Genomic DNA, 27435 nt, shown 5'->3' with positions numbered 1-27435 from the left:
ATGTGGGAAAGTTTTAAAAAACGGAAACAGGGACTTCCCTGGCAGTCCAGTGGTTAAGACTCCGTGTTTCCACCGCAGGGGGCACGGGTCTGATCCCTGATGGGGGAACTAAGATCCCTCGTGCTGCGCACCGCGGCCCAAAACAAAACAAAACAACAACGAATAACCAAAGTCAAACACCTGGGCTCCAAATGGCCTGGGGTGGGGCCAGGTGTCCCATCTTCAAGAGCTAACTGGTGAGCTGGTGCGGCCAAGTTTGAGAACTGCCTGCAGGAACGTCCTCTGGTGGCGTTTGAGTCCGAGCCTCAGAGCGTCGGTCTGTGAATCTGACGGTTAATTTCTGTTTCAAAGTTATCTTCTTGGCATGAATAGGGAACCGGACAGAGCTGAATTATCAAATGGTTCTCAAAAGACTCTTCCTTTCCTTCTGGGAGGTCTTTCCCCTTCATCCTCAAGATGCCCCGAGGGCTCGACTGAGGGTAGGTCAGAGGAACCCATGCTGAGCGAAGGCTGAACAGCCTCCCTGAGTGTTTTGCTTTGTGAAAACCTGGAGACCTTCACAGGAGGCGGTGCTGAGAGCTCTAAAGTGGACTGAGGTTGAATTTTCCACCCAGTGGGGTGGATGGGGCTTAGGGGTCTAATGTAGCTGTATTTTAAGGGAAAGAAAGCAGTATGACACTTCTCATGCAATTGAGACAACCAGACTACACAGTCAAATCAGACAGCCAACCTCACAGATATAAGTAAGACACCAAGTCACGTCCTGTTTCAGAGCGTGTAATACTGCGAGGCAGGAAAACACGCTTCCCAGGGTTGCAGGGCAAACGACTGATAAAAATTCAAACTGACAGATGCGGTGTGTGAAGTACGTAGACGAGGCAGTAATTAATTCTAAGGGGGAGGTGGTAGGGACCTAATGTGAAATGGTGGAGAGAAAAGAGCATTTACACACACACACACACACACACACACACACACACACACACACACACACGGGGACTCATAAGTTTCTGGTTCGGAAGGAATAGTACATTTTACCAAGATGGGGAAGAGTGGGGAGCAAGCTTCTGGGGGAAGGGCACTCGAGAACCACTTTGGATGTGCTGAGTCAGGAAGATCTGAGAGATCACATCCCTGCTTCGCTTCGGAGCCTTTGCCCTGCTTTTCCCTCCACGTGGAACACGCTTTCCCCAGACCTTCACAAGCCAAGGTCCAGCACCATTCCAGGGCTTAAATCAAATGCCACGTAGGCTTTTCCTGTATTATTCTCATCTGCTCTTCATTTCCTATGCTACTACCCTGTTTTATTGATAACATTTAACACCGTCTGAAATTATGTCATTACTTTAACTCATTTATTACCTATCTTACTCCAGTAAAACATGAGTTCTGTGTCAGCAGGGACCTTCTGGTCACGTTCTGCACCAACCCATTGTGTAGGACAGTATCTGGCCCGTAGTGGGTGCTCAGTATGAAACTGTGGAATGAATATTAAAGTGAAGATGGTACCAAACAGGGAGCCGAATACGTGAGTCTGAAGCTCAGAGGGGAGGAGAGATCAAACCTGAAGAGACACGTTTAAGAGTCTCTTAACTTCATGGGAGTTACTGAGACCCCTGTGTATTAAGGAAGAGAGGGGCAGAGGGCCCAGGACTGAACCCCGAGAAAGCTCAGGATCTAAAGTTCACCCCTTGACCATTCCTTTGAAATGCTTGTCAGTACTTCTACAGTCTCCTCCTCCTTCTTCAAATTGCCCATCAATTTTTAGAGCCCCGTCCTTCCTTTATACTGTCATGAGCTGTGCACTTTTTTGTTTTCCTGATGAAGATCATAGGTCTGTTAACGGAAGGATCTTATAGTCAAAATTACGTTCTTGAATTAGATTAGGTTGTTTTGGACTGTGATGAACATTGTCACATTATAGCGTTTTACCTACCCACTGCAATGCCAGTGTTAAAAGTATTATTATTTCACGTTAATGGACACTGTGCCCAAGTTGTTAGTGGACTGTTGTTAACTTTCCTTTGCAAAAGGTATGTTTTCATTCTCAAATCAATCATCAGATTCATTCAAGAAATCAAGTAACGTAAACAGACCCTGCTGTGAATTCAGGGGTGTTGTGAAAATGTAATTGTTTGATCAATATTATAATGCTAGATTTTAATTTTTCTCTAAATGTTCAGGATATTGATAGAGACTTGAAACAAATTGGACTTCAGAACACAAAGGAAAGTAAAATTCCGGAACAAAAACATAAAGCTAAGGTAATAAACATTTTGTCTTAAAGTTTCATTTTAAAAATCTGGCTGGGGACCTGCACCTTGCAATCTGGGCTGCCGCTAGGATCTCACCCCTACTATTTTATGGAATTACCTTATTTTGTGATGTTAGACTAATGGTTTTAAGTATCTGTAATGTCAAGTTGGGAGTTGTAATTTTAAGGTTTTTATTGGAATGCGAAACAGATTTTTTTTCTTGCTTTCTTCTAGAGAGGGATAAAGTTTGAAATTAATTTAGACAAATGTATTTCTGATGGAGACACCCTCCAAGAGGAAGAGGTATGCCATTAAGTAAAATTCTATTGGTAGGGATGAGAAAATGAGTGTCTTAATATCATGTTTCATGAACTTTTCCCGTAGAGGGTAGGGAGCATTTTCTAAAATCTTCCTAGAAGGATGTCTGGTGTTCAGACAAGTCTTCCAAAATATTTTTTATCCTTCCATTCTTTTTAAACTTGAGATTATTCCTATAGATGGATTATTCCATTTTAATTTATTGTTCTATTATAAAGGAGCTATTTTCCTCATAATAGTAACTTTTAAATTATAGCCAGATTAAAATAGAAGACATAATATATAGTCAACAACTAATACAGTCACCTAAAAAATATGTAAATGAGCAGTTATCCTGAAACCATGCACATTTATTTTAGATCTTGATTGGCATTGATAACTTTGTACTGATCTTTGGGTAAATCTCAATTATGCACTTGGGCTTGAATTGAAACAGCAATAAATGCATGAATACAGGAAACTCAGACCTCATTTTATTACTTGATTTCAACATCTTTTTAAATCCCATTTTTTACCAGAGCTGCTAACAAATATCAGAATTAACTGATTTGTGTTTCTGTTTCACCTTCTCCAAGTTTGCCTTTTAAATTACCAAAAGTTAAGTATGAATATGTGAATACCTATATATATATATATATATAAATTATATACTCAATTTCTTCCTTTCATGTTTTTTTGTTGGCTTAAAACTTTTTTAATGTTATTTCTTTCAAATTTATGTGGTGAAGGATTCTTTTTTTTTTTTTTAAATAGACTTCATGTTGTAGGGTAGTTTTAGGTTCAAGGCAAAATTTAGCAGAAGGTACAGAGATTCCCCATGGAGCTCCTGCCCCCATCCCCCGGTGCATGTAGCCTTCCCTACCATCAAAATCCCTCACCAGAGTGGAACATTCGTTACAATTGATAAACCTACACTGACGCATCATAATCACCCAAAGTACATAGGTTACCTTAGGGTTCACTCATTCTCTGGGTTTTGACAAATGTGTAACGACATGTATCCATCATTATAGAATCATACAGAGTATTTTCACGGCCCTAACAATCCTCTGTGCTCCACCTATCTTTGAGATTTTTATTAGCCTTTTGCTACAAAGACTTCAGTAGAGTGGTGGTAGTTAGCGCTCACTTGTAACCACTAGGCCCTCTAAGTGTCCCGGAGCTGTGAGTACCCGAGGAAGCAGCTCTGGGGACCTTGGTCTGGGTTGGAACCTGAGGGCTGGTCCATCCGCGGTGCTTCTGTGAAGTGAGGCACCGAAGTTGGCCTGCTAGAAAAACGAATGGACTCCACACAGTTTTATCTACCAGTTTGTTCATCCTTTGTTGTTCTCTGCTTTGATAATGCTTGAAATAGAGCAATCATTTTCATTTTCATTATGGAATATTAGAAGCAGTTTCAGGGACCTGACTGGGAATGTTAAAGCTTAAAGCAGGGCGTAGATGAGCTAACCTTGAAAGTTCCTTAGAATGGAACTGCAGGAGAATAAGATTGAAGGCAGGAAATCTGCATCAGATTAGCTGGCACTTGATCAGTGCTTATCACTGTTGACAGGGAGAAGAAACGAACACATTCCTGCTTCTGTCGTGTTCCAACACAGTTCTAGTTTTAAAACCCTACCGATTCATGTAATAAACATACATTGAATACTTACTGCATACCTTGGTAAATGTTACTGGGAACATGAAATAATTTTCAAACTTTTTTCCCCCCAAATATGGCTTATTTCTCATGAAACACCATGAAATTGCTTTAGGCAATGGATATACTGAATGAAACTTTGACCTCTGAGGACGACGTTAAGTTTAAAGGGTATAAATGTATAAAGGAGCATGAAGATTATACAGACAAAGCATTTGAAAAACTCTGTTGCCAGGAAGCAGGTATGTGTCCCTTCAAAGCTGCAGGTGAGAAGGAACCATTTTATTGGCAGTCATCTCGAATTCTCTCCTCCTCAACTTGCCTCCCGTGATTTGACTGTCCCCTGTCCCCCACCTCACCCTGAACTGGACGGAGACCTGGCCCCTCTGACTCTGCCCACCCCAGGGGTCACACCCCCTGAGACCCACCCTCCTCTCTGCCCCACACAGTCTCCTGGGGCTGTTTCACCTGCCCCCTCCGCTTCCGCTTCTCCCGGTCCACACTCACCCATCTTTCTCAGGATCTGCTGGATGGCTCCATGGACAAGTCCCACTAGCATCTCAGACTCGGCGTGTGTACAATCCAGCTTCTGAGCCCTTTCTTCCCAGGGAGACTTTATTTCCGGTGATGCCCTCACCAGGCCGACAGCCCTGCTGTCATGCCTGGTGGTTTCTACTCTGAGATGTCCCTGAGTCTTCTCCTCTTTCATTCCCTTTGCCCTGTCCTGCCTCAGCGGTGCGTGTGGTAGGAAACACATGGGCTTTGGAGACCGTACGGAGTTCGAATCCCAGGTGGTGCTGCCACTTTCTGATTGTGTGCCCTTTCACAAGTTACTTCAGATCTCTGAATCTCAGTTTCCTCTTAGGAGTGAGGAGAATAGTACTTGCCACACAGGCTTATTGTGAGGACTAAAGTGAAAATTGATATATTAGGTGCTTAATTTAATATCTGCTCTTCCCTTAATTTTCCCTTTCCCTTCCCCTCACTGAATTGCTTTAGTCTCCTATGCATCCTCCCTTTCTCTAGTATTTCCCCTTCATTCTCTAAGTAATTGCTACAGTCATCTTGTCATATTATTATCCTACTCAAATTTTGTTTTGATAATGCCTGTAGGATACAGTCTGTTGCACATAGTATCACATTTAACACTGCGTGGCGTGATCCTGTGATGACCGCCCCCCTTTCCTGCCCCATCACCCCCTCTCTCTTTCCACAGATGATGGGAGCCACACAGCCTGCTGGAGCCCCATCTTCCCTTGCAGCTATGTGAGCATTCACACACCCTGGCTCGCCTCCGTTTCCTCTTCCTGGAATCGTACACTTTGCCTCATTTCCACCTGGAAAAATCTTTATTCAATTCAGCAGGCATCTTGTGGAGAATCTCCCTTCTGCCAGACTGTGCTAGGTGGGAGGGACCTCAGAGATGAATGAAACCTGGGTCTGCCCTCAGAATCACAGAATTGTCATGAGCCAAAGAAAGGAAGCACAAAACATGCTTTCTGAGCCCCAGTACTAATCGTTGCTCAAGTGCCAGCTGGTTGGAGAGTCGGGGGGTACCTCTCCTGCACAGCTTGGCATTCCAGGGAGCTTGGGCTTTATCCTGTGTGATGACTTTCAGTCAAAGGGAATTAAATGTTATTCGTGATGGAGAAAGATCACGCTGGCTGCCGTGTGAAGGATGCGTGGAGGGGCAGGCCTGAGGGCAGGAGACTGGTCCAGGTGGGAAATGACAGGTGCACAGGGCAGGGCAGTGCAGTGACAATAGACACCAGGTGTGAACTGCTGAGTGTGGGGACTGAGGAAGAGAAGAGGGTCCCAGTCTTCTAATTCAGATGGACAAGGCTATCACCAGCCAAACAGGTGCATACGTCACGCAGAGGGAGGTCAGTAGAGATAATGTAATGGTTTAACTTTGTAACATGTTGAGTTTAGGTCTTTCTGAGCATCAGCTGGAGGTGTTTAGAAGGTGATAGCTGACCAAAGCTCTGGGGCAAATCAGGGCTTCCTTAGCATATGCACAGTATTTCAACCTTGATGGTGGTGGAAAACACCTAGGCACTGGGACTGGAGTGAGAAGGAAATGGAGCTTAGGACAGGCGCTTGTATTGTTTAAACAAGTTTTGGGAGAATCAGAAGAGAGTGAAGCCAAAGAAGGAGAGAACATTCTGGAAGGAGCCTCAGGGCTTGGCAGTATCAACTGGAAGAGAAAGACCAAATGAGGCAGGTTGAGTAACAGCCCACAGGGTTTGGTTATCAAGGGCCCTGAGTGGCCTCAGTGTAAGCAATTCCAGTGAAAAGAATCAAATCAAAGGTTATTCTTTGCGTGAGTTCCTCTGGGAAGAGGAGAGTGAATTATAAGTCTCAAAAGACATGTATGCTTATTTTTAGATTTTTTTAAAAATCACTTCATTAGTTTGATGCTGAAAACGGTCTCTTAATTTAAACTGGGCTCCCGTAATTACTATTCAGGCTGAACAATTTCCCATGTGTTTATTGACATCTGTATTTCTCTTGTGAATTATGTGCTCACATCCTTTATCCATTTTTCTACTGAAAATGGCATGTTTGTTTTTTTCTTTATGAGACTCATTTAAATTGAACCTTTGCCTGAAATACGTATTGCAAATAGTTTCCCCAGTTGGTCTTTAGATCTCATTTATAGTAACAACAGCAGATATGTGTGAGAGTGTGTGTGTGTGTGTGTGTGTGTACATATAACTTGGGAATTAACTTTACAAGAATCGTGCAGAGCATATGAAGGAAACTATAAAACCTTACTGAGGTATTTAAAGATTATTTGAATAAATGTAGAGAAATAACACTGTTCTATATTGGAAATATTCATTCCAAATAAATATATGGATTTTTGGCAATTTCAATCAAAAGCACAATAGGATTTTTTTCTGGTGTGAGGAGATCTTGGAGATTCTTAACTAGCCAAAAAATTTACAAAAGAAGAGCATTGAGGGGCACTTGCCCTTCCAAATATCAAACTGGATTATATAAATTATAGTCGTTAAAACAATGTGATACTGCACCAGAATAAAAAAAGTAATGAAAAAAGAGAAAGTTTAGACAAACTCTAGTATGTATCATAATTTAGCATATGCTAAAAGTCACATCATAAGTCAATGGGAAAAGAAAGAATTACTCAGATAAATGCTCTAGGACCAAATGGTTAACAATTTGGGGGAAATTGTGAAATCAGACCCTATATGATGATACAACAAAATAAATTCCAAAATAAAATCAAAGAGTTTATATGTAAAAAAATGAAGTTATATGTCAGGAAATAAAGTGAAAGAAAATATAGGTGAGTATTTTTTTTTTTGGCTAGGGAAGAATTAGCTATTCAAAATACATAGGAAAAAATCACAGAATAAATTAGTAATAGATTCAGCTTTAACAGTGAAAGCCTTTGGTAAAGAAAATATTATAATACTAGCCCCTAGCATTGTCATTTTCAGTAGTTTACCTAGGGAAAATAATCATAAATGTCAAAAAAATTAACTACAAATGAGTTCATTAAAGTGTTGTCTATAATAGTAAAAAATTCTAGCAATCTAAAAATCCAGCAAAAAAGAATTAGTTAAGTTATAATATATCCATGAAACAGAATACCATGTTTTCTTTAAAATGGTGGTGTAGAACAATATTTAATAATACAGGTATGGTATGTTGCTAATTGAAAAGAACAAGTTATAAAAGGGTGTGTAACATTTGGCCCCTTTTTTGTTTCAAAACGAAGCAGAAACTATATGCGAAAAGGAAATTTTGAAATTTTAGGTCTCTGGAGAGTGGGGTTGTGGTAATTTTTGTTTCCTTCTTCTACTTACCTGATCTCCAGAGTTCTTATAATGAAACATACTAATAAATAAAGAAAATGATAACACAAGTTATTTTTTAAATTAAGGTAATGGAACAGTTTCTATGGAACCTGACTAAAGTTCACATAAATGCCTCAAGAATTTGTCCATTCACGCCGTTAATATTTCTTTAGTGTTAAATACATTGGCTAGTCAGTCAAATGTTAATAAAAGTGAAATAATTTTAAACCTGTTTATCACTTCAGTCTTGTAAGTTATGATCTATCTATGTCTTAGTCCATTCAGGCCACTGTAACAAAATACCATAAACCGGGAGACTTATAAACAACATTTATTTTGCACAGTTATGGAGGCTGGAAAGTCCAAGACCATGATGCTGGCAGATTCAGGGTCTGGTGAGGGCCCGATTCCATCGTTTTGCTGTGTCCTCACTTAGCGGAAAAGATGAGGGAGCTCTCAGAGGTCTGTTTCATGGGAGCATTAATCCTATTCATGAGGCTCCACCCTCATGACCTAATCACCTCTCCACAGCGCCGCCTCCTAATACCATCACACTGGGCATTAAGTTTCAGCATATGAATTCGAGGGGGCACACAAACATTCGGTCCATAGCAATCTGTATTAGATTGAGGGTCTTGATTTCTCTGCTTTTGAAGTTACCAGCTGATGGACTCCAGGTTTCCTAAGAACTATTTCTTGCAGTTAGTCACACTTTGCTTTGAGATCAACGAGTTATTTCCTTATACTCAGGGTTGTTCATTCCAGATGCTGCCGCTGCAGAGGACAGGAGACAGTGGGATGCTGGGTCTCCTCAGACTCTGCTGCAAATGATGGCCACAGCCGACATCACCTCCACCTGCTCCACTGTGCCTGAGGGTGAAGCTGATATCAGTGGCATGAATTGTCAGCAAGAGGAGAGCGAGGCCCCAAAGACAGCTGTGTTCACCCCAAATGCTTGTGCTCACCCTGACTTGACAGTTCTCAGTTTTCAGTACAATCCCGATAGATTTGTATTAAATGCCTTTCAAAGATTTTGTTTTGGTTTCTCCCCTACCTCTGCAGAGACTTGCCTACTAATTATCCTAGACAATTGGCCACTGTAGCTATGAGAATGTAAAGGAAGAAAGATCCAGGTTCCCACCTTCCTCCCAAGGAGGGACAGGTGGCTTCATTTGCCTTCCCGTGCTAGCCTAGTAACTCCCTTGCAGTTTCTTAGAGGGTCGTTTTTCCCTCAGTAACATCAGAACTGAAATATTAGCTGTCCCACAAGATTTAGAGAGTCAGTGCAAAGATACATATTAGCTTGCTTTGCAAACCAAAGTGCTATTTCCATGTTAGCAGTGTTTAGGATATGATGATATTTTCAACCTAAATTCTTCCATTTTCATTTGGGCTTCTGGCATAGTCTTTCCTTAGCAGAGAGTCCCAGCAATATCTGGGTGTGATCTTACAGGTGGTGGAGATTTTTATTGCTTATTTCCTATGTTCTTCTTGACAACATGGGGCTGGGGGACAGCTAAAATTTATACCCATCTTATAAGTTGAAGTCTGTAAGTATATCACTGAGATTAGTAATTAAAAGTGTGTGAATTGACCCATATTTATACTATTATAAAATATATTGCATATCATCAAATTTACAAGAAAGGGCTTGCAAACATAATACAATTTAATCCATCCTAAGCCAATGAGACAGTAAGAGGGGAAACCTAATTTAAAATAAATAGAATAGAAATGTCAACACACCAAAACAGCCAGTTTACAGGGCAAAAAATGACTCTCCTGCCCAACAGTACATGATAATATTGTCACTAAACTTTTCTGTTTCTCAGCTTCCTTGCTAATAAAATGAGGGGTGGGATTAGGTGACCTCCAAGGATCTCACATTCTGTGATTTTATAAAAACTCAAATGAAGAAGCATTTTTAGTTTCAATAATCCAGGCTCCTTTTCAGACGGCCGAGTGATCGTGATTGAAGGCATTCCAGAAAACAGGAAACAGTGGCGGCTTGAAACGCCAGGAACTTTAATGAGTGTTTTGACAGCAGCACATCTAACAAGTAGCTCATTTTCTGCCAACGATGGAGAATTTGGTATGTAGTTTACTTTTAAGAACATAGTCCCCTGTGGAATTTTGTCAGAGGTGTAAATGCAGACTGGGGATAAAAATAGCCTGGAGAGAGAATTGGGAGGGTGTCTAAGCCTTTTCAGAAGCTGATTTGCTTGTCCAAACCTGTTCCAAATGCCATTAACAAAAGACTTGAACTTCTGAGAAAAGTAGGATCATTTTCTGTAATGTGATGGGTTGACAAGTGATGAAAAGTTAGGTAGGAAGGACCAGTGGCTTTGTAGGTGATGCGCTAGTGCTTAGCGCTACCTCACAGAGTCCGTTTATTCTGACAGCTCTTCAGCAGACTCAAATTACCATCCTGGGGGCCGTAAAATACATCTTAATATAGTTTTTTTTGGCTTTGGGTTTTTGCCTCCAATGTTTAGCAAGATTATGCTGCTGTTGACCTTAAGGGAAACCAACCGTTACTTTCTAAAGTTCGAGGGAATTCCTATCACAGTGGGGATTTGGTCCTCCACTGGGTGTGCAGGTGTAAACTGCTACGAGCAAAGCCATTTGGGGCAGGCAGGTATCAAACAGAGAACACCTGCGCAGGGGCGAGGTTTCAGGGCTGGGCTTGCTGAGATGCGAGGCTGAAGTGGAGCGGAGGACTGGTTAAAAACCTGACAGTGATGGAGGCGGATGCGTGCTTGCAAAGTTGAAGGACAACACTGAGAATAATGCAAGAGTCGTACCCGACTGTTTCTGAAGAGTGGGTCTGCCCGTTTGTGAAGCTCAAGAGAAGGGGAATATTTGTGAAAGGTGAGTCTGAAAGAATGGACAGCATTTTATTGAGGAACGAATATTTCAGGTGGGGAGAACTTGCAGATCCACAGGCCTGAGAGACTGAGAAAGACGGTATGGGCTTCCCTGGTGGTGCAGTGGTTGAGAGTCCGCCTGCCGATGCAGGGGACACAGGTTCGTGCCCCGGTCTGGGAAGATCCCACATGCCGCGGAGCGGCTGGGTCAGTGAGCCATGGCCGCTGAGCCTGCGCGTCTGGAAGGCACGCGTACCCCCCCAAAAAAAAGAAAGAAAAAGAAAGACGGTATGACTAAAATCTAGGCACCGGAGAAGGGACCAGAGTCCCTGAGTAGATGAAGTCCTTCGGTGTTATTACTTATCTCAGCTGCCACACTTAAAACTCAAGGCGGGGGTGGCAGTGCAGTGGGGAGAGAGAGAGGAAATGCCTCCCTGCCTTCAAGGCTCTCTTTCAAGTACCTTCAAACCACAGACGGCAGTGTGATTGCATGTCTGCTCCCTCCCCTTCTATCCTGGGATAGAAACATCATCTGTAAGGATGGGGCTGGGGGCCGGTGGGGAAGAAATTTTGGGCTGGCCTGGCTTGGCCTGGAGGCCAAGGGCTGGGGCCACAGACCAGGTAGGAGGGGGGCGCCCATCTTTCAGGACACTGCGATGGTGACATACTGGTGACTATGATGTGTCTTCTTGGGTTTGTTCCTGTGCTTCTTGGAGAGAGTCATAGAAAACTTCATTTGATCTTGCATACCAAATTAATTAACTCATGAACTTACTGCATTTTCAAATGGATGGCTTTATATTAGGCATATATGAGTAATTTAATCTAACAAGTGGGATTAAACATAGGAACTTGTCTCTAAGGGTAGCATTCAAAGCAAAATGTAGGTATTTTCTTTTGTAACCTGCTAAAGGTGCAGGCATCCCCTCCCACCCCAGCTGTGCCTTCTCTGCTCTGTCAGCCTCTCACTCTGTTGTTGGCCTCACCCCATCTTTCCTATCTCTGTAGCAAGCTTGACTTCCTGTCTCTGGTCATCTCTTCTTTCTTTACCCCTCCCTCTGCACCCCTGCCAGATAATCCTAAAAATCCTTTTAAATCCTGCAAAAGATTCTCCTATACCCTCAGGATAAAATCCAGACTCTGCAGACTGTAAGTGCCTTCAAGATCGGATGGCCTCTCCGGGCACCAGGGCTGCTAGCACTTCTCCATCAGCAAATATTTCTCCCTCAGTTTAGAAAGGTGAGTCTTTCTAAAGACTCCTCCCTTTGCCAAAGTAATTCCTCCTGTAAGATTTCACTCTGATGCAACCTCCCGGCCATTTCTGATGTTTTATCAGCAGATACCCTTCCCTCCCTGCTTTTCGCTATATTGCCGAACAGGGCTTTACAAAGGTGTCTGGAATATAGGAGATTCTTAATCACTTAATAATTGGAATGAATGAGTGGAAGAGCCTGTAACTTGATTGACATGCTTCCCTTTAATCCAAAAAATTCTAATAAGCTTTCTGTAAATCCTCAAGTTTGTCTAAGGTCTCTCTGTCTTTTCTCTGTTAGTTGCCTCTGACAATTTCACATGAATTCAGTCTCATACTCAAATTCATTCACACTCAAATATTGGTTAAAGGCATGAAAGACATTTCCTTATTATGTTTATCATTTAAATTCAGGCCATAAAAAGATGCAGTAGCAATTTTATTTGAAATTTTAGAGATTGCTATTAAAAACCTGGATCTCAATTAAACTACTGCCTGTGTACCACTGACAAGGAACCACTGGTTTTTTGTTCGTTTTTATAAATTTATTTATTTATTTTTGGCTGCATTGGGTGTTCATTGCTGCACGCGGGCTTTCTCTAGTTGGCGGCGAGTGGGGGCTACTCTTTGTTGTGTTGCGCGGGCTTCTCATTGCAGTGACTTCTTTTTGCGGTGGCTTCTCTTGTTGTGGAGTATGGGCTGTAGGTGGGCAGGCTTCATCAGTAGTTGTGGCTCGCGGGCTCAGTAGTTGTGGCTCATGGGCTCTAGAGCTCAGGCTCAGTAGTTGGGGTGCACGGGCCCAGCTGCTCCGTGGTATGTGGGACCCTCCCGGACCAGGGCTCGAACCCATGTCCCCTGCATTGGCAGGCAGATTCTTAACCACTGCAATACCAGAGAAGCCTGGAACCACTGTTTTTTATTTTTGTTTTTGTTTTTTGGGGGATTGAAACACCTCCCTGCCTTGGAAGCCCGAGTCTTAACACTGGACCATCAGGAAGTCCCCCAGGAACCACTGTTTTAAATGCCTGAGAAAACATCAGGGCACGTCTCCTTTGCATTCCTCTAAGTTTGGTTTCCCTGCTTAATATCCCACAAGACACTGTAATTCTCTGATCATAAAAGTAAAGTTCACTTTAGTTTCCTGTTTAATATCTTTCTTCCTCACTAGACTATAAGCTTCTGAGAGCTTTGTCTTGATCACCACCCCACTCGGCCTCTCCATCCCTAGCGCCTGGTATAATGCCCAGAACTTAGTAAGTCACCATGCCTTTGTTTTTTTGTTTTTTGTTTTGCGGTACGCGGGCCTCTCACTGTTGTGGCCTCGCCCGTTGCGGAGCACAGGCTCCGGATGCGCAGGCCCAGCGGCCATGGCTCACGGGCCCAGCCGCTCTGCGGCATGTGGGATCCTCCCGGACCGGGGCACGAACCCGTGTACCCTGCATTGGCAGGCGCACTCTCAACCACTGCGCCACCAGGGAAGCCCCACCATGTCTTTGTGAATGAAAATACAGCCATAGCACGTTTTTACTATCACTTTATGTAAAGGCATGGGATTGCCAATATTTGTATTGCTATCAAGTTGGATAAGGAAATTACAATGCTAATTATTCTTACAGCTCTATGGAGTCTTTGTAAAGACTTTCTGCATGTGTAGATTTTAATAACTTTGATTACAGGTGTAATAGACACAATTTATAAAGGCATTTAAGGATTCGTTGTCGTACATTTAAGTATGATTCATATATCGTTTGTCAGTCTTCAGCTTAAATATCCAACTCCTTGAAGATAAATTCCTTTGATGTTTCTAGCTCTAAATTCCATTTGAAAATGAGGGTTTGGACTTTTCCTCAGTGGTTAAGAATGGTTAAGAATTGTGTTAAGAATCTGGCGCAGTGGTTAAGAATCTGCCTGCCAATGCAGGGGACACGGGTTTGAGCCCTGGTCTGGGAAGATCCCACATGCCGTGGAGCAACTAAGCCCGTGTGCCACAACTACTGAGCCTGCGCTCTAGAACTTGCGAGCCACAACTAGTGAGCCTGTGCACCACAACTACTGAGCCCGCATGCCACAACTACTGAAGCCTGCCCACCTAGAGCCCATGCTCTGCAACGAGAGAAGCCACTGTAATGAGAAGCCTGTGCACCGCAACGAAGAGTAGCCCCAGCTCTCTGCCACTAGAGAAAGCCCGCACACAGCAACGAAGACCCAATGCAAAAAAATAAATAAATAAAATTAATTAATTAAAAATAAATAAATAAAAATGAGGGTTTATCAAGTACATGTTTAATTTGTGCTAATTTTAAAAGTTTGAAATAGCAAGACTTTACAAAATCCTTTTAAATGACTCTAAGTAGTAAGAGTGACACTCTTTCAAAGAGAAGTATTTTTTTACATGTGCATAATTAATTCAGGTCAGTAATTTTGTTTATAGTTTAACCACTCCAAGGGAATCCTTGGTGGGAAGGTAACGTCTATTTTTCTAGTGTAAGTTTTCGGGCCACACAGTTGCCTTGGTAACATCATAGTTGCACATCCTGATAACAGCTGATTTACATTTCTGTAGTTAGCCTTTCATTCTTTCTTCTATCCTGTTAAACAAAAATAAGAGCCTCCTAAAACTGTCTTCCTAAGACAGGAAAATAAAAACTGTCAGATTCCCACACCAGGAGGAATACTCTGGCTTGCTTTTAATTAGCCAGACTACCTCATAGATGAGATATATCAATCTGTTTCATTTGGTTAATGCGCTTTAGGAAGTAACATGGGCTATGATTTGGGATGAAATATGTTGATTTAAATAGGTAAATGTAAGAGGGTGAGATTTCTACTTGTGTGTACATGAGCAGTCATGTAACAGTTTACTGAAAAAAAATAAAAAAAAAAGCCACACTTTGCTCTTAATTCCACCTTTGGAGGAAAGTTCCTATTTTTAATCCCACTTGCTAACAGAGGGTAGGGATTTTTTTTTTCCTGGAGACTAAAGTGAAATACTCTTTAGACACCTAGGAACCAGATGGTTGTACAGTTTGGGTGGGAAAGGTATGTTATGATAAATTACAAACATGAGCACAGTCCTTCACTCTTCCCTGTATCCATGCCCTTTGCAGTATGACTTTGCAGCTCCTCTGTCATTAAATGTTTTTCTTCCCCTCTTCCCTTGAGTCTTGACTGGTCTTGTGATTTGCTTAGGTCAGTAGAATGCACCAGAAGTGATGGTGTGGCAAATCTGAGTATTTAAGGAGCTTCTGCTCTTTCTTTTGAAATCCTGTCCATCTCTCAACTAGCTCCAGTTGCCCTGCTGGAAAATGAGGGACCGTGTGGAACAGAGAGACAAGCCATCCCAAATGAAGCCATGCTAGACCAGCCAACCTCCAGGTGGCCAGGCAAGTGACTGCAGATGCCATGAGGGGCCCAGCTGAGACTGGAAGAGCCGACCAGCTGAGCCCAGCCCAAATCGCCCAGCTGCAGAATTGTGACCTATATAAATGGTTACTGTTTTAAGCCACTAAGTTATATGGTAGTTTATTATTCTGGAAAAGCTAACTATTGTAGACATACTTAGCAAAATTCCTAAAGTGGTAGTTGAAAGTAGGCTAGCTCTACATAATTTTAAAGCCAACTTAAGAAACCAGCATTTTAAATTCTCTGTGAATCCTTTTAGTTCTTTTGTGGATTCTTTTAAGAAAATCTGTCTCAACAATGTTCTTGATTGCACCAAGGTTTTTGTAGGGAAAAAAACAGACATCATTGACAGGCATATGAAGAGATGCTCAACATCATTAATCATCAGTAACTTTAAATCAAAACCACAAAGAGGGGCTTCCCTGGTGGCACAGTGGTTAAGAATCCGCCTGCCAATGCAGGGGACACGGGTTCGAGCCCTGCACCTGGAAGATCCCACATGCCACGGAGCAGCTTGAGCCCGCGTGCCGCAACTAATGAAGCCCACGTGCCTGGAGCCCATGCTCCACAACAAGAGAAGCCACCGCAATGAGAAGTCCGAGCACTACAACGAAGAGTAGCCCCCACTGCCACAACTAAAGAAAGCCCACGTGCAGCAATGAAGACCCGACACAGCCAAAAATAATAAATAAAAATTTTAAAAAACAAAACAAAACCCACAAAGATCTATCATCTCACACTCATTCGATGGCCACCATATAAAAAAAAAAACCCAGAAAATAACAAGTATGTGGAATAATTGGAACCCTTATGCACCATTGGTAGAATTGTAAAATAGTGCAGCCATTATGGAAAATGGTATGGCAGTTCCTTAAAAAATTTAAAATAGAACTGCCTGATCCAGCAATCCCTCGTCTGGGTATATATACAAAAAGATTGAAAACAAGATCTCGAAGAGATGTTTTTGCACACCCATGTTCAATGTACCATTACTCACAATAGCTAAGATGAGGAAGCAACCTAAATGTTCATCAGTGGATGAATGGACAAAGAAAATGTGGTATATACATACAATAGATTATTATTCAGTGTTAAAAAAAGAAAGAAATCCTGTCACAAGCTACCACATAGATGAACCTTGAGGACATTATGCTAAGTGAAGTAAGCCAGTCTTGAAAGATAAATACTGCAAGATTCCCCTTAGGTGAGGTATTTACAGGAGTCAAATTCTTAAAAAGTATAATGGTGATTTCCAGAGGCTGGGGGGAGGGGGATATAGGGAGTTGTTTTTCAGTGGGAGTAGAGTTTCAGTCATGCAAGATGAAAAAGTTCTAGAGAGCTGCTGTACAACCATGTGCATATAGTTAACAATACTGTACGGTACACTTGGAAATAGTTAAGAGGGTAAATTTATGTTATTTTTTCTTTTACCACAAACAAAAAAATCTCAGACATCGACACAAAAAGTAATTCAGAATTCCTTGATTGTCTCATGAATTGTTTTATTACGGTCTCTTTGAATTGGGATCCAAAATAATTTGATTGATATGTTAAAAAAATAACAATTCAGAGGAGTAATACTGTGAATGTGAGGAATTTTAGTTATACCTTATCCAATTTTTTTCACCTATATTTTCATTTTTATGAATATACAAGAGTGATTAAAAATGTATGCTTAGGGAGGACTAAAAGAGTTCTTATAGTAATTTATATAAAGTATAAATTCTGGGCTTCCCTGGTGGCGCAGTTGTTGAGAGTCCGCCTGCCGATGCAGGGGACACGGGTTCATGCCCCGGTCCGGGAAGATCCCACATGCTGCAGAGCGGCTGAGCCTGTGAGCCATGGCCGCTGAGCCTGCGCATCCGGAGCCTGTGCTCCGCAACAGTGAGAGGCCCGCGTTCCGGAAAAAAAAAATATATATATATATATATATATATATATATACACATATATATATATATGTGTATATATATATATATATAAATTCTAAGGGCTAAGAAGACATTGTCCCATTTTATTGGGAACATTTTCTTTGCTATTGGTGTATAAAATATGTGCATCTCATAATCATTGGAAGCTTAGAGTTGTTGAGGGGATGCTGCTTTCTATAAAGAAATTAAATATTGTACTACCTTCATTCTGATTTTTTTCCCAAGAGAAAAAAAGTACATTTTTAAAAAACAAAATTTAATTTTTAAGAGTCTGGCTTACCTCATTCTTTTTTTAATGTTTGCAAAGTATTTAATAGTATGTGGGCATTATTTGAAATCACAAGAGTCAAGGTTTTTGTTTTTTGGCTGAGCCGTGGGGCTTGCAGGATCTTAGTGCCCCAACCAGAGATTGAACCCACACCCTTGGCAGTGAAGGCACGGACCGCCAGGGAATTCCCAAAAAGTACATTTTAAATAACAACAATTAATTCACCCCCTCACCTCCTTCCTCCCCTCACCAAAAAAGATAAAATTGTGGGTGTGTGCTTTGGGTTTTCTTTGCAGACATCAGTGATTAACCGTAACCATAAACTGAATACTGGGTGTAAAAACAACGAAGGATGAGGGTAGTGCAATAATGTTGGAAAGTCTTAAGTTTTTACAAGATTTTCTTAAATTTTCTATACAATCAAAGCATCTACTCCCAAAGTGGGATTATTTTGTCTCTTCATCTCTGATCCTTGTTCTTCTTACTTCTTTCTCTTGTGTTGCCTGCTACCTTCAGTACAATGCGGAATAGTTGGTGTCAGTTGTCACCTGTCTATTCTCTGTTTTAATGGAAATTAGTCAAAGGTTTTACCATTGTGGTTGATGTTCAATATAGGATTTTTAGTATATGTCCCTCTCGAGATGTATAGGCTGGGATGCTTTAATCTCTCTTTCTGTCATTTAACAGTGGGACCATTAAAACAATGGCTTCCTAAAGAAGAGGGGAAGGTAGAAGTGGCCTCTGACATTGAAGTAGATGAAGAACAACCAGGACCAAGATCTGATGATGATGACACGTAAGTAGGTCATACCTAGATGCCTAAATGAAGCACGGGAAATAGTAAAAATGGTAAAAAGTTAAAATGCTGTTGTTGAGGCATAGAATATAGCCTCAAAGACCCAGCTAAGGAGACCAAGTTTTCTTATATACATGGGTTTGTCTCTGGGTTCTCCATTCTTTTCCAATGGCTTGTTTTCCCTTTCTGCATCAGTGATATTCTGTCAGTTACTATGGCTTTATTTTACCTTTTGATATCTGGTATGGCTAGTCCTCACAGTTTCCTCTAGTCTCCATATCATTTTCTTCAAAATTATCTTTGCTGTTGCTTTTTTTTTTTTTTTTTTTTTTTTGCGGTACGCGGGCCTCTCACTGTTGTGGCCTCTCCTGTTGCGGAGCACAGGCTCCGGACGCGCAGGCTCAGCGGCCATGGCTCACAGGCCCAGCCGCTCCGCAGCATGTGGGATCATCCCGGACCGGGGCACGAACCCGTGTCCCCTGCATCGGCAGGCGGACTCTCAACCACTGCGCCACCAGGGAAGCCCTGCTGTTGCTTTTTACTCAACGTATACATCCTTTCATTCTCTTGTAAAGTGTCATGAAAAAGCTTGTTGGGATTTTGATGAGAATGAGATTACATTTGTTGATTAATTTATGGGAATTCACATCTTTGTGATTGTAAGTCTTAACATCCATGAATATAGTATAGCTCTCCATCTATTTATGCCTTTTAAAATATTCTTCAGTATTTTTGTAGTTTTCTTCATGATATAGATACCACTTAACTTTTTTGTTGTTGTTGCCATTATTAATGGGGTCATTTTTCTCCTACTACATTTTGGCTACTGCTAGTGTATGGAACACTATTGATGTTGTATCCTGTAACCTCACTGAACTCTCTAATTAGTTCTAAAATTTGGAGTCCTTTGAAGTTTAAAATTTTTATTATAATTTATTTTTAAAATAGGTAATATATTTACATGTTTCAAAATTCAAAAGGTATATTCTTTTCATAGTCTTTCTGCTATCTCATTACCTCTGCCACACAATTCCCCTCCCCAGAGTCAACCAATCCAACCTGCTTCTTGTGCATACTTCTGAGAAATTCCATTAAAATGTAAGCAAATCTGTATATCTTGGTATGTGTATATTCCTTTTCTTTTTTATAGAAAGTTTCATAATGTAGATACTATCTCACAACTTCCTTTTATCACTTAACAGTGTATCTTGAGTACCTATCATAATATACAAACAGTAGTATATAGAGAGTTTAAATTCCCAGAACAGCAAAGTGTTGTGTCAAAGAGTATGTACGTTTGTAATTGGATAGTGTCAAATTGCCCTTCACAGAGGTTACACCTATGAACACTTCCACTGACAGGGTATGGAAGTGCCTGTTTCCTTGTATATTTCCTTGCTCAGTGTGTTACCAAACTTATGGATCGTTGCACAGTTGATAGATTTTAAAATGCCATTTCAGGTTTGTTTTAATTAGCATTTCTTTTATGAGTAAGGTTGCCTTTCCTTATGCTTAAGATCCATCTTTATTTCCTCCTTTGGGAATCAGTTTTATTTATAGCCTTAGTCATTTAAAAAATTTAGGCTATTAACATTGTGTTGATTTGGGGAACTTTTTGTATTTTAGGGAAATTAGTCTTTTAGCTGTAATATGTTTCAAGAATATTTTCCCGTTTTTTGTTGGCTTTTTGATTGTATTTATAGTGACTTGTGCCATGAGGAAATTTCTTACTTTTGTTTACTTAGATTTATCAATTATTTAATAAAAAATGATACCAGAATTTTTTAGTACTTTTATGATTTAGTTTTCTATTTAGTTAAATATTTTGTTCATCTTGAATTTTACTTGTAGTGTAAAGTGTGGCTCCAACTTAATTTTTTCCCCAAATAACTCCTTACTTATTCCAATGCCATTTATTAAAAATCTTTATTTTTGATACCAATTTGAAGTGCCACTTTTATGAGATACAACATTTTTATGTGTATTTGTATCCAATTCCTATTCTTTCTAGTCTAATTATTATAAACATGTTTATAATATGTTTTATTGTTTGGGGGGGCTTTCATTTTTCATAATTTTCCTGTCTAGTCTTACTTGTTTGTTTTTCCCTGGGAACATTGGAATCAACCTGTCTAGCAAATAAAGGAGGGAGGGAGGGAGGAAGGAGGGAGGGATGGAAGAAGGAAAGGAAGGGAGGGAGGGAGGGAGGGAGGAAGGGAGGGGAGAATTTTCTCAGCCTCTTCCTTTTTCTCCTGGTCTCTATTATTGCGGATGCGAAATCTGCTATCATCTAATTGTTCTTCCTTTATAGATGTGCTCTCTCCCTAGTACTTTCATAACTTACTTTTTCTTCTTTCATTCTTATGTTTTGCTATGATATCTCTAAGTCTGGATTTATCTTTTATCCTCCTTGGTTCACTTTCTTCTGAGAACTCATGACTTTCTTTAGTTCTGGAAATTTTTAACCTATTATTTCTCCAAATATCGTTTTTCTTATTCCCTCCATTTTGGCTCTCCCATTAGATAGATTCTAGAGCTTCTCAATCTGTCCCCAATAACACCTAGTTGTACGTTCATATTTTTTAAAAAAGTATTTATTTATTTAGGCTGCACTAGTTCTTAATTGTGGCATGCAGATTCTTAGTTGCGGCATGCATGCAGGATCTAGTTCCCCGATCCCTGGCCCCACTGCCTTGGGAGCATGGAGTCTTGCCCTGAACCACCAGGGAAGTCCCCTTTCATATTTTTTATTCTTTGTTTCAATCTAGGTGAATTCTTTTTTTTTTTTTTTTTTCTTGTGGTACGCGGGCCTCTCACTGTTGTGGCCTCTCCCGCTGCGGAGCACAGGCTCCAGACGCGCAGGCTCAGCGGCCATGGCTCACGGGCCCAGCCGCTCCGCGCCATGTGGGATCTTCCCGGACCGGGGCACGAACCCGCCGTCCCCTGCATCGGCAGGCGGACTCTCAACCACTGCGCCACCAGGGAAGCCCTAGGTGAATTCTTGAATACTGTTTTCCAATTCTCTCTGGGTATCATCTATTAGGTTTTTAACTTAAATGATTACATATTTCCTAATATTTATAATTATTTTTTCTTATATTTATATGTTCTTGCTTCATTCTTGCATAATTGTTTCCCATAATTTAAAAACATTTTAAAATGGAGGTTGTGCTTTAATTTCTCTTGTTGAGCATACTTACTTTAAGGGCTTTATCAAAATCTTCTGTTGATGCCAATTATAAACAATCTATAATAAAGAATAGAAGAGAGTTTTATTCAAGCAAAACTGCGAACTATAGACCAGAAGCGTAGACTCCACCAAGGAAGAAGAAAGCCCTCTGGAGAAGCATGGTTTTCAGTACAGTTTTTATATCTTACCAGAACAAAGAACAAACATCAAACATTACAGGGGTACCTTCCTTCAAGGTTTCAAAAGAGCCATTAGCACATACACAGCGAGTCAGGATGACCTTGGTGTCTGGGAAGGGACCCTCATCTTTGAAGGAGTATTTTAGCATTGGTGTCATAGGAACAGGGATCATTTATCCCTATCTTCAGAGTGGACACTTTTTTTAAAATTTATTTTTGGCTGTGTTGGGTCTTTGTTGCTGCACACGGGTTTTCTCTAGTTGCAGCAAGGGGGGCTACTCTTCATTGTGGTGTGCGGGCTTCTCATTGCAGTGGCTTCTCTTGTTGCGGAGCATGGGCTCTAGGCGCACGGGCTTCAGTAGTTGTGGCTCCTGGGTTCTAGAGCACAGGCTCAGTAGTTGTGGCGCATGGGCTTAGCTGCTTTGCAGCATGTGGGATCTTCCCAGACCAGGGCTTGAACCTGTGTCCCCTGCACTGGCAGGCGGATTCTTAACCTCTGTGCCACCAGGAAAGCTCCCAGAGTTGACACTCTTTAATGGTTAAAGCAGATGTACAAGCTTGGCCATAAGACAGGCTGTTCCAGGTCACATAAAGTATAGGCCAAATCATGTATAAGCCAGAATGACTTCCCCATACCCCAATATGTGAAAATTTCTTCCAGTGCCTCCATAAAAATAATTTCATCTCTTGGGCTTCCCTGGTGGCGCAGTGGTTGAGAGCCCGCCTGCCGATGCAGGGGACACGGGTTCGTGCCCCGGTCCGGGAAGATCCCACATGCCGCAGAACGGCTGGGCTCGTGAGCCATGGCCGCTGAGCCTGCGCGTCCAGAGCCTGTGTTCCGCAACGGCTCTCAAGGCCACAACAGTGAGAGGCCCACGTACCAAAAAAATAAATAAATAAAATAAAATAATAATAATTTCATCTCGAGTTAGTTCAATGGTCCAACTTAAAAAAAAAAATTGTTGCCCACCTTACCTTTCTTACCATTAGATTTATTCTTGTGTTTTGGAATTTTAGTTTGCAGGCTCATTTTGTTTTGGAAGTTCTTTTGTATTTTGTGGGGTTTTTTTGGTTTTGTTTTTAAAATTTTCTTCCCTCCTTTCTTTCCTATCTCCTACATATCTGACAGGTTTTTTGGTTTCTTCATTGGGTTCCCCTCCATTCTTCCTAAATGGAACCCTTGAAGAGCTGCTCTTCAGTGCAATGGTGGTCTAGGAAAAAAGCTCAGGAATGTGGCTTGTCTGTCTTGGCTCAATCTCTGGGAGAAAAATACTTCCTGAGAAATTTATAACCATGGATTTGTCTTCACTCAGATTTGGAGTTTGAATTTACAATACCTGGATGGTCTAGAAACATGTACATTGAACAATTAACATTAAAATTAGCAGGAAGAGATTGTAATTACTCTGGGATCTCTAGAAGAAATACATATAAAACACTCTGGAGGGATATAGCCTCAATCCAGGTTACAGTGAATTTCTCACTAAAGCACTGCTGAAGATGAGCTCACAATTAAAGATTAAATCCACTATGAGAGACAGCAAACACAACAAATAGCTAAATTAGGTCATAAACAACTTCAGATAATATTATGAGTATTTAATATTTGCATAATAATTACTATTGTGTATTTAAAATTATTTAATTAAAATAAGAAAACATGAGAAAAAAGCAGGTCTATCAAAAAAGAACAGGAAGATTTGATAATCAACCAATAGAACTTCTGAACGTGAAAAAAGTCTTCCAATAGAAATTAAAATTCAGCAGTTTAAAAACAGGATAGAGTTAATGAAGGAATTAGTAACTAGATCTGAGGGGGAAAAAATGATCGAAAATGTGAAAGAAGTGTTAAGAGGCATGAAGGCTCAATGTATATCTAAAAGGAATTCCAGAAGAAGAGCATAAATGAAAAGCAATATTCAAAGCAATTATAGCTGTGAACTTTTTGTAATGATTGCAAGCCACGAATCATGATATCTGGGAAATAAAAGAATAATCAAGCAGGATCAATGAAAAGAAATTCACACAGACATATTATTACATTGTAGAGGAATGGAGACAAAGGCAAGATTTTGTGTAAGCACATACCTGAGTAATGGCAGCTTAACACATGGGAGCTATAATTACTGGTCCACCCCGAACTGATGATCTCCAATTTCAGGGGAGTCCTCTGTGATACCTAGCAATCCTATGCCTGGCCAGCTTCCCTCCAAACCCTCAGTCGTGCACACTCACCCCCATCCACCCTGCTCTCATCACGTGCCCTGCCTTCTGCTTCACAGAGGGGGTGTTTTGTAGGTGGAAGTACCTCTGTTGTGTAGATCCATGAATATTTTACACATGCGTCCTTGACTCCTTCTCCCTCCCTATCTTCCTTCTCAGAGGAAAGCAGTCTCCCTTCCTGTTGAAAGCTCCTCCTTACACAGGTGCTCTAAGTCCCAGCCTTTCCTCAGTGACCATGTTGCTATCAATTAATCTACCTTTCTCCTGTATTTTCAACATCTATTACTTACTTCCTCTCAGCTTATAAACATGCCCAAATCTCTCCCATCTTGAAAAACACCAAAAAAACCCATTCCCCTTATGTTCTTGAGATAATACTGTCCTTTCAGAGCAGGGCTCCCCTCAGAGGAGTTTTAGCTCATTGTCATCACTTTTTTAAACCTCCCATTGCTTTCCTGATCCACTATATGATGGCTCCGGCTGCAGAGAACTCTGAAATATTCCTGCAAAGGTCATCTATTACCTTGAAATTGCCGAGTCCGATGATCATTTCTCAGTCCTCATCTTATGTGACTGCTCCCTCTCTCTGGAAATTCTCTGCTCCCTTGGCTTCCATGACGAACACTCTTGGTTCCTACCAGCTCCTCCTAGGTTTCTTTCCTTTGCCCCTTAAATATCTGTGATCTTTGAGATAGTTTTCTTGGTCTCTTCCCTTCTTCTTTTCTAAAAGCATCAGTGTTGCAGCCTTAGACACAATTTCAATTCGTGGTCCTAATAGTTAAGAACTGTGAGACCTTGGGCACTGTTTTTGAACCTCTCTGAGCCCAGCTTCTTTATAAATGGATGATGATAATGTCCACCTCAAGTGTTGTTATTAGTAGAAGAAATACAGTATGTGTAAAGTGCTCCAGGGAAGTGACTGGCACATAGGAAGGGCTCAATATATGGCAGCCATTGTATTATTTTTTTTCTTTTTTTTCTCTTCCCTCCTCTTCTTTTAAACTAAGAGTAGATGGATATTAATAAATATAATAAAAGTTACTGAACACAAATCCAGCTAAACAGAATACTGATTCTCCCAACGTTGGTTGTTTATCATCCTTAGAGAAACCAGACTGATATGATAATTTATTACCTGGGTGAAAAAGCAACTTTCAGATTGGTCATGTGGGGGTGGGGCATGAGAAGGGACACTGATTTTCACATGTATTCATTCGTGTTTTGATATCCCAAAGTTGATTTTTTACTGCTTATGATTTCAGAAATTTTGAAGAATCTGAAGATGAGTTGAGAAATGAAGTAGTAGAATCCCTGGAAAAACTCTCTACTTCCAAAGAGGCAGAAAAAAGGGAAGAGGTTTCCAGTTCCTCTAAGGATGCTGAAAAGAAAGGGGATAGGCATACAGAAATATGCAGAATTAAATGAAAGTTTGTAGAGTATTTTTACTCCATCTGATGACAAAATTTGTATTGTTGATGAAGACCCAGGAACATCAACCACCAGTCAAAATATACAAGTGTGATTATTGAACTTTTTCTTAAATAACAAGTTAGTATCTATTACAGTGTCTCTTTGGGAGCAGTCATAAATATACATTTATTGTAAGGGTTTTCCAGTAATCCCAAGGCTTTATTAGTTTTCTTCTCAATTTAGACAATAGGACTAACTTCTGAATTAATTAAAATTAATAAAATTTAATTAAATAATTAAAATTATTTAATTTTTTTAAAATAATAATTTTAAAATTATTTAAAATTAATATTTTTACGCTGAGAAATCTTTCAGATAATATGTGTGGTTGGCAGAGTAATGTGGCTCCCCTCACCCCACATGCACCCAAAAATGTGAATATATTTTTACCTGGCAGAGGGGAATTAAGGTTGCAGATGGAATTAAGGTTGCTCATCAGCTGACCTTAAAATAGGGAGGTTATCTTGGATTATTCAGGTGGGCTCAATGTAAGCACAAGAGTCTTTGAAAGTGGAGGAGGGAGGGAAAGGAGAGAACCAGAGAGGTGGCACCTGAGAGGGATTCAGCTTGATGCTGCTGCCTTTGAAGATGGAGGAAGGAGCCACAAGCCAAGGAATGCAGGCAGCCTCTAGAAGCTGGGAAAGGCAGGGCAACGGATTCACCCCTAAGGCCTGCCGAAGAAATGCAGCTCTGCCAACGCCTTGGTTTTAGCCTAGTGAAATCCACTTTAGATTTCTGACCTATGGAAGTGTAAGATAACAAATTTTTGTTGTTTTAACTAAGTTTGTGGTCATTTGTAACTAGTGATAGAAAACTAATATACAAACTCATTCATTTAAAATAATGAATCTGTCGTTTTATAAAACCATGACTTTGAAATTTCTTAAGGTATATTGAACATGCTTTTCTGAAGCTGATGTTGACACTTACAGGAGTAAGGAGAGGAACAAGGCATGTCAATTATGTACCAAATAATAATTTTATTGTTTCATTGAATTATTTTCTAATAGTTTCAAATGTATAGATTATAAACTTCTGGAAGGCAGGGACTATATCTGGTCTTTGTTTCTTATGATGATCTTTTTATATATAGCACTTAGCACCATGCTAGAAATGTTTCTTAACTGAGTAAGTAAATACTAATACAATTTCCTCATTAAGACTGTAAGCCCTTTGAGGCAGGAAACTAGCCTTAAACTTTTTGTATTAATTATAACAATCCCAGTGTTGAACATGTGCCTGGAGCTTAGCAGATATTTGTTGTACCTGCTGTTATGAAGGACAAGAGTGGTTATATCTAAGTGGTAGAATTCGGCCTGAAATAGCTGGTCTATAATGAAAATAAAACTAAGTTGGCACATTGATGCATTGCTGAACCAAGTAAACAAAGATGAGGAGTGGTTGGTCAAATTATTCCTAAGGTCTGAGTGGTTGGTCAAATTATTCCTAAGGTCTGCTTAGCATTTACATTTGGTATAATATTAAATGTGGGGCATGTAAGTGTCAAGATTTCCCTAACTGGGATGTGTCCAGTCTTTTCTATCTTTATTTTCCTGGTGATGTCTGAGGGGCTGTTCTTCCAACTTGGTGTATAGAGTACATTCTACTCTTTTAGGGCTCAGTATGGTCATATCATGATGCTAAGAATATTTAACAATTTCTCACCATTATGTTAGTTTCAAACTAGGTAACACATGACCCTGAGGGATTGAAGCATCTTTAATTCTATAGCTCTTTTAGTGGTCAGTATATACATGTTTAATTTACTTTCAGGACATTATCTGGTTCAGACACTGAATCTGCTGGTATCATCCTCAT

The 27435-nt window shown here is 40.6% G+C and overlaps 1 protein-coding gene across 1 annotated transcript in view; it reads left to right on the top strand.

Moving 5' to 3' along the window:
* NEK5 (NIMA related kinase 5) overlaps positions 1–25669 on the top strand; it is a gene marked incomplete at both ends in the record, with an annotated part of 60726 nt that extends 35057 nt beyond the window's left edge. The window contains 9 exon segments of the mRNA XM_082675982.1: positions 2184–2264; positions 2490–2558; positions 4328–4478; positions 8805–8915; positions 9994–10131; positions 18447–18555; positions 25410–25526; positions 25528–25579; positions 25583–25669. Of these exon segments, the coding sequence (XP_082532108.1) occupies positions 2184–2264; positions 2490–2558; positions 4328–4478; positions 8805–8915; positions 9994–10131; positions 18447–18555; positions 25410–25526; positions 25528–25579; positions 25583–25669 (915 nt within the window).
* Between the last annotated feature and the right edge of the window lie 1766 nt (positions 25670–27435).

Source organism: Grampus griseus (genome assembly GCF_964374135.1).
Source record: "Grampus griseus genome assembly, chromosome: 18".
Taxonomy (NCBI): Eukaryota; Metazoa; Chordata; class Mammalia; order Artiodactyla; family Delphinidae; genus Grampus; species Grampus griseus.
This window is presented reverse-complemented; position numbering and strand designations above follow the sequence as displayed.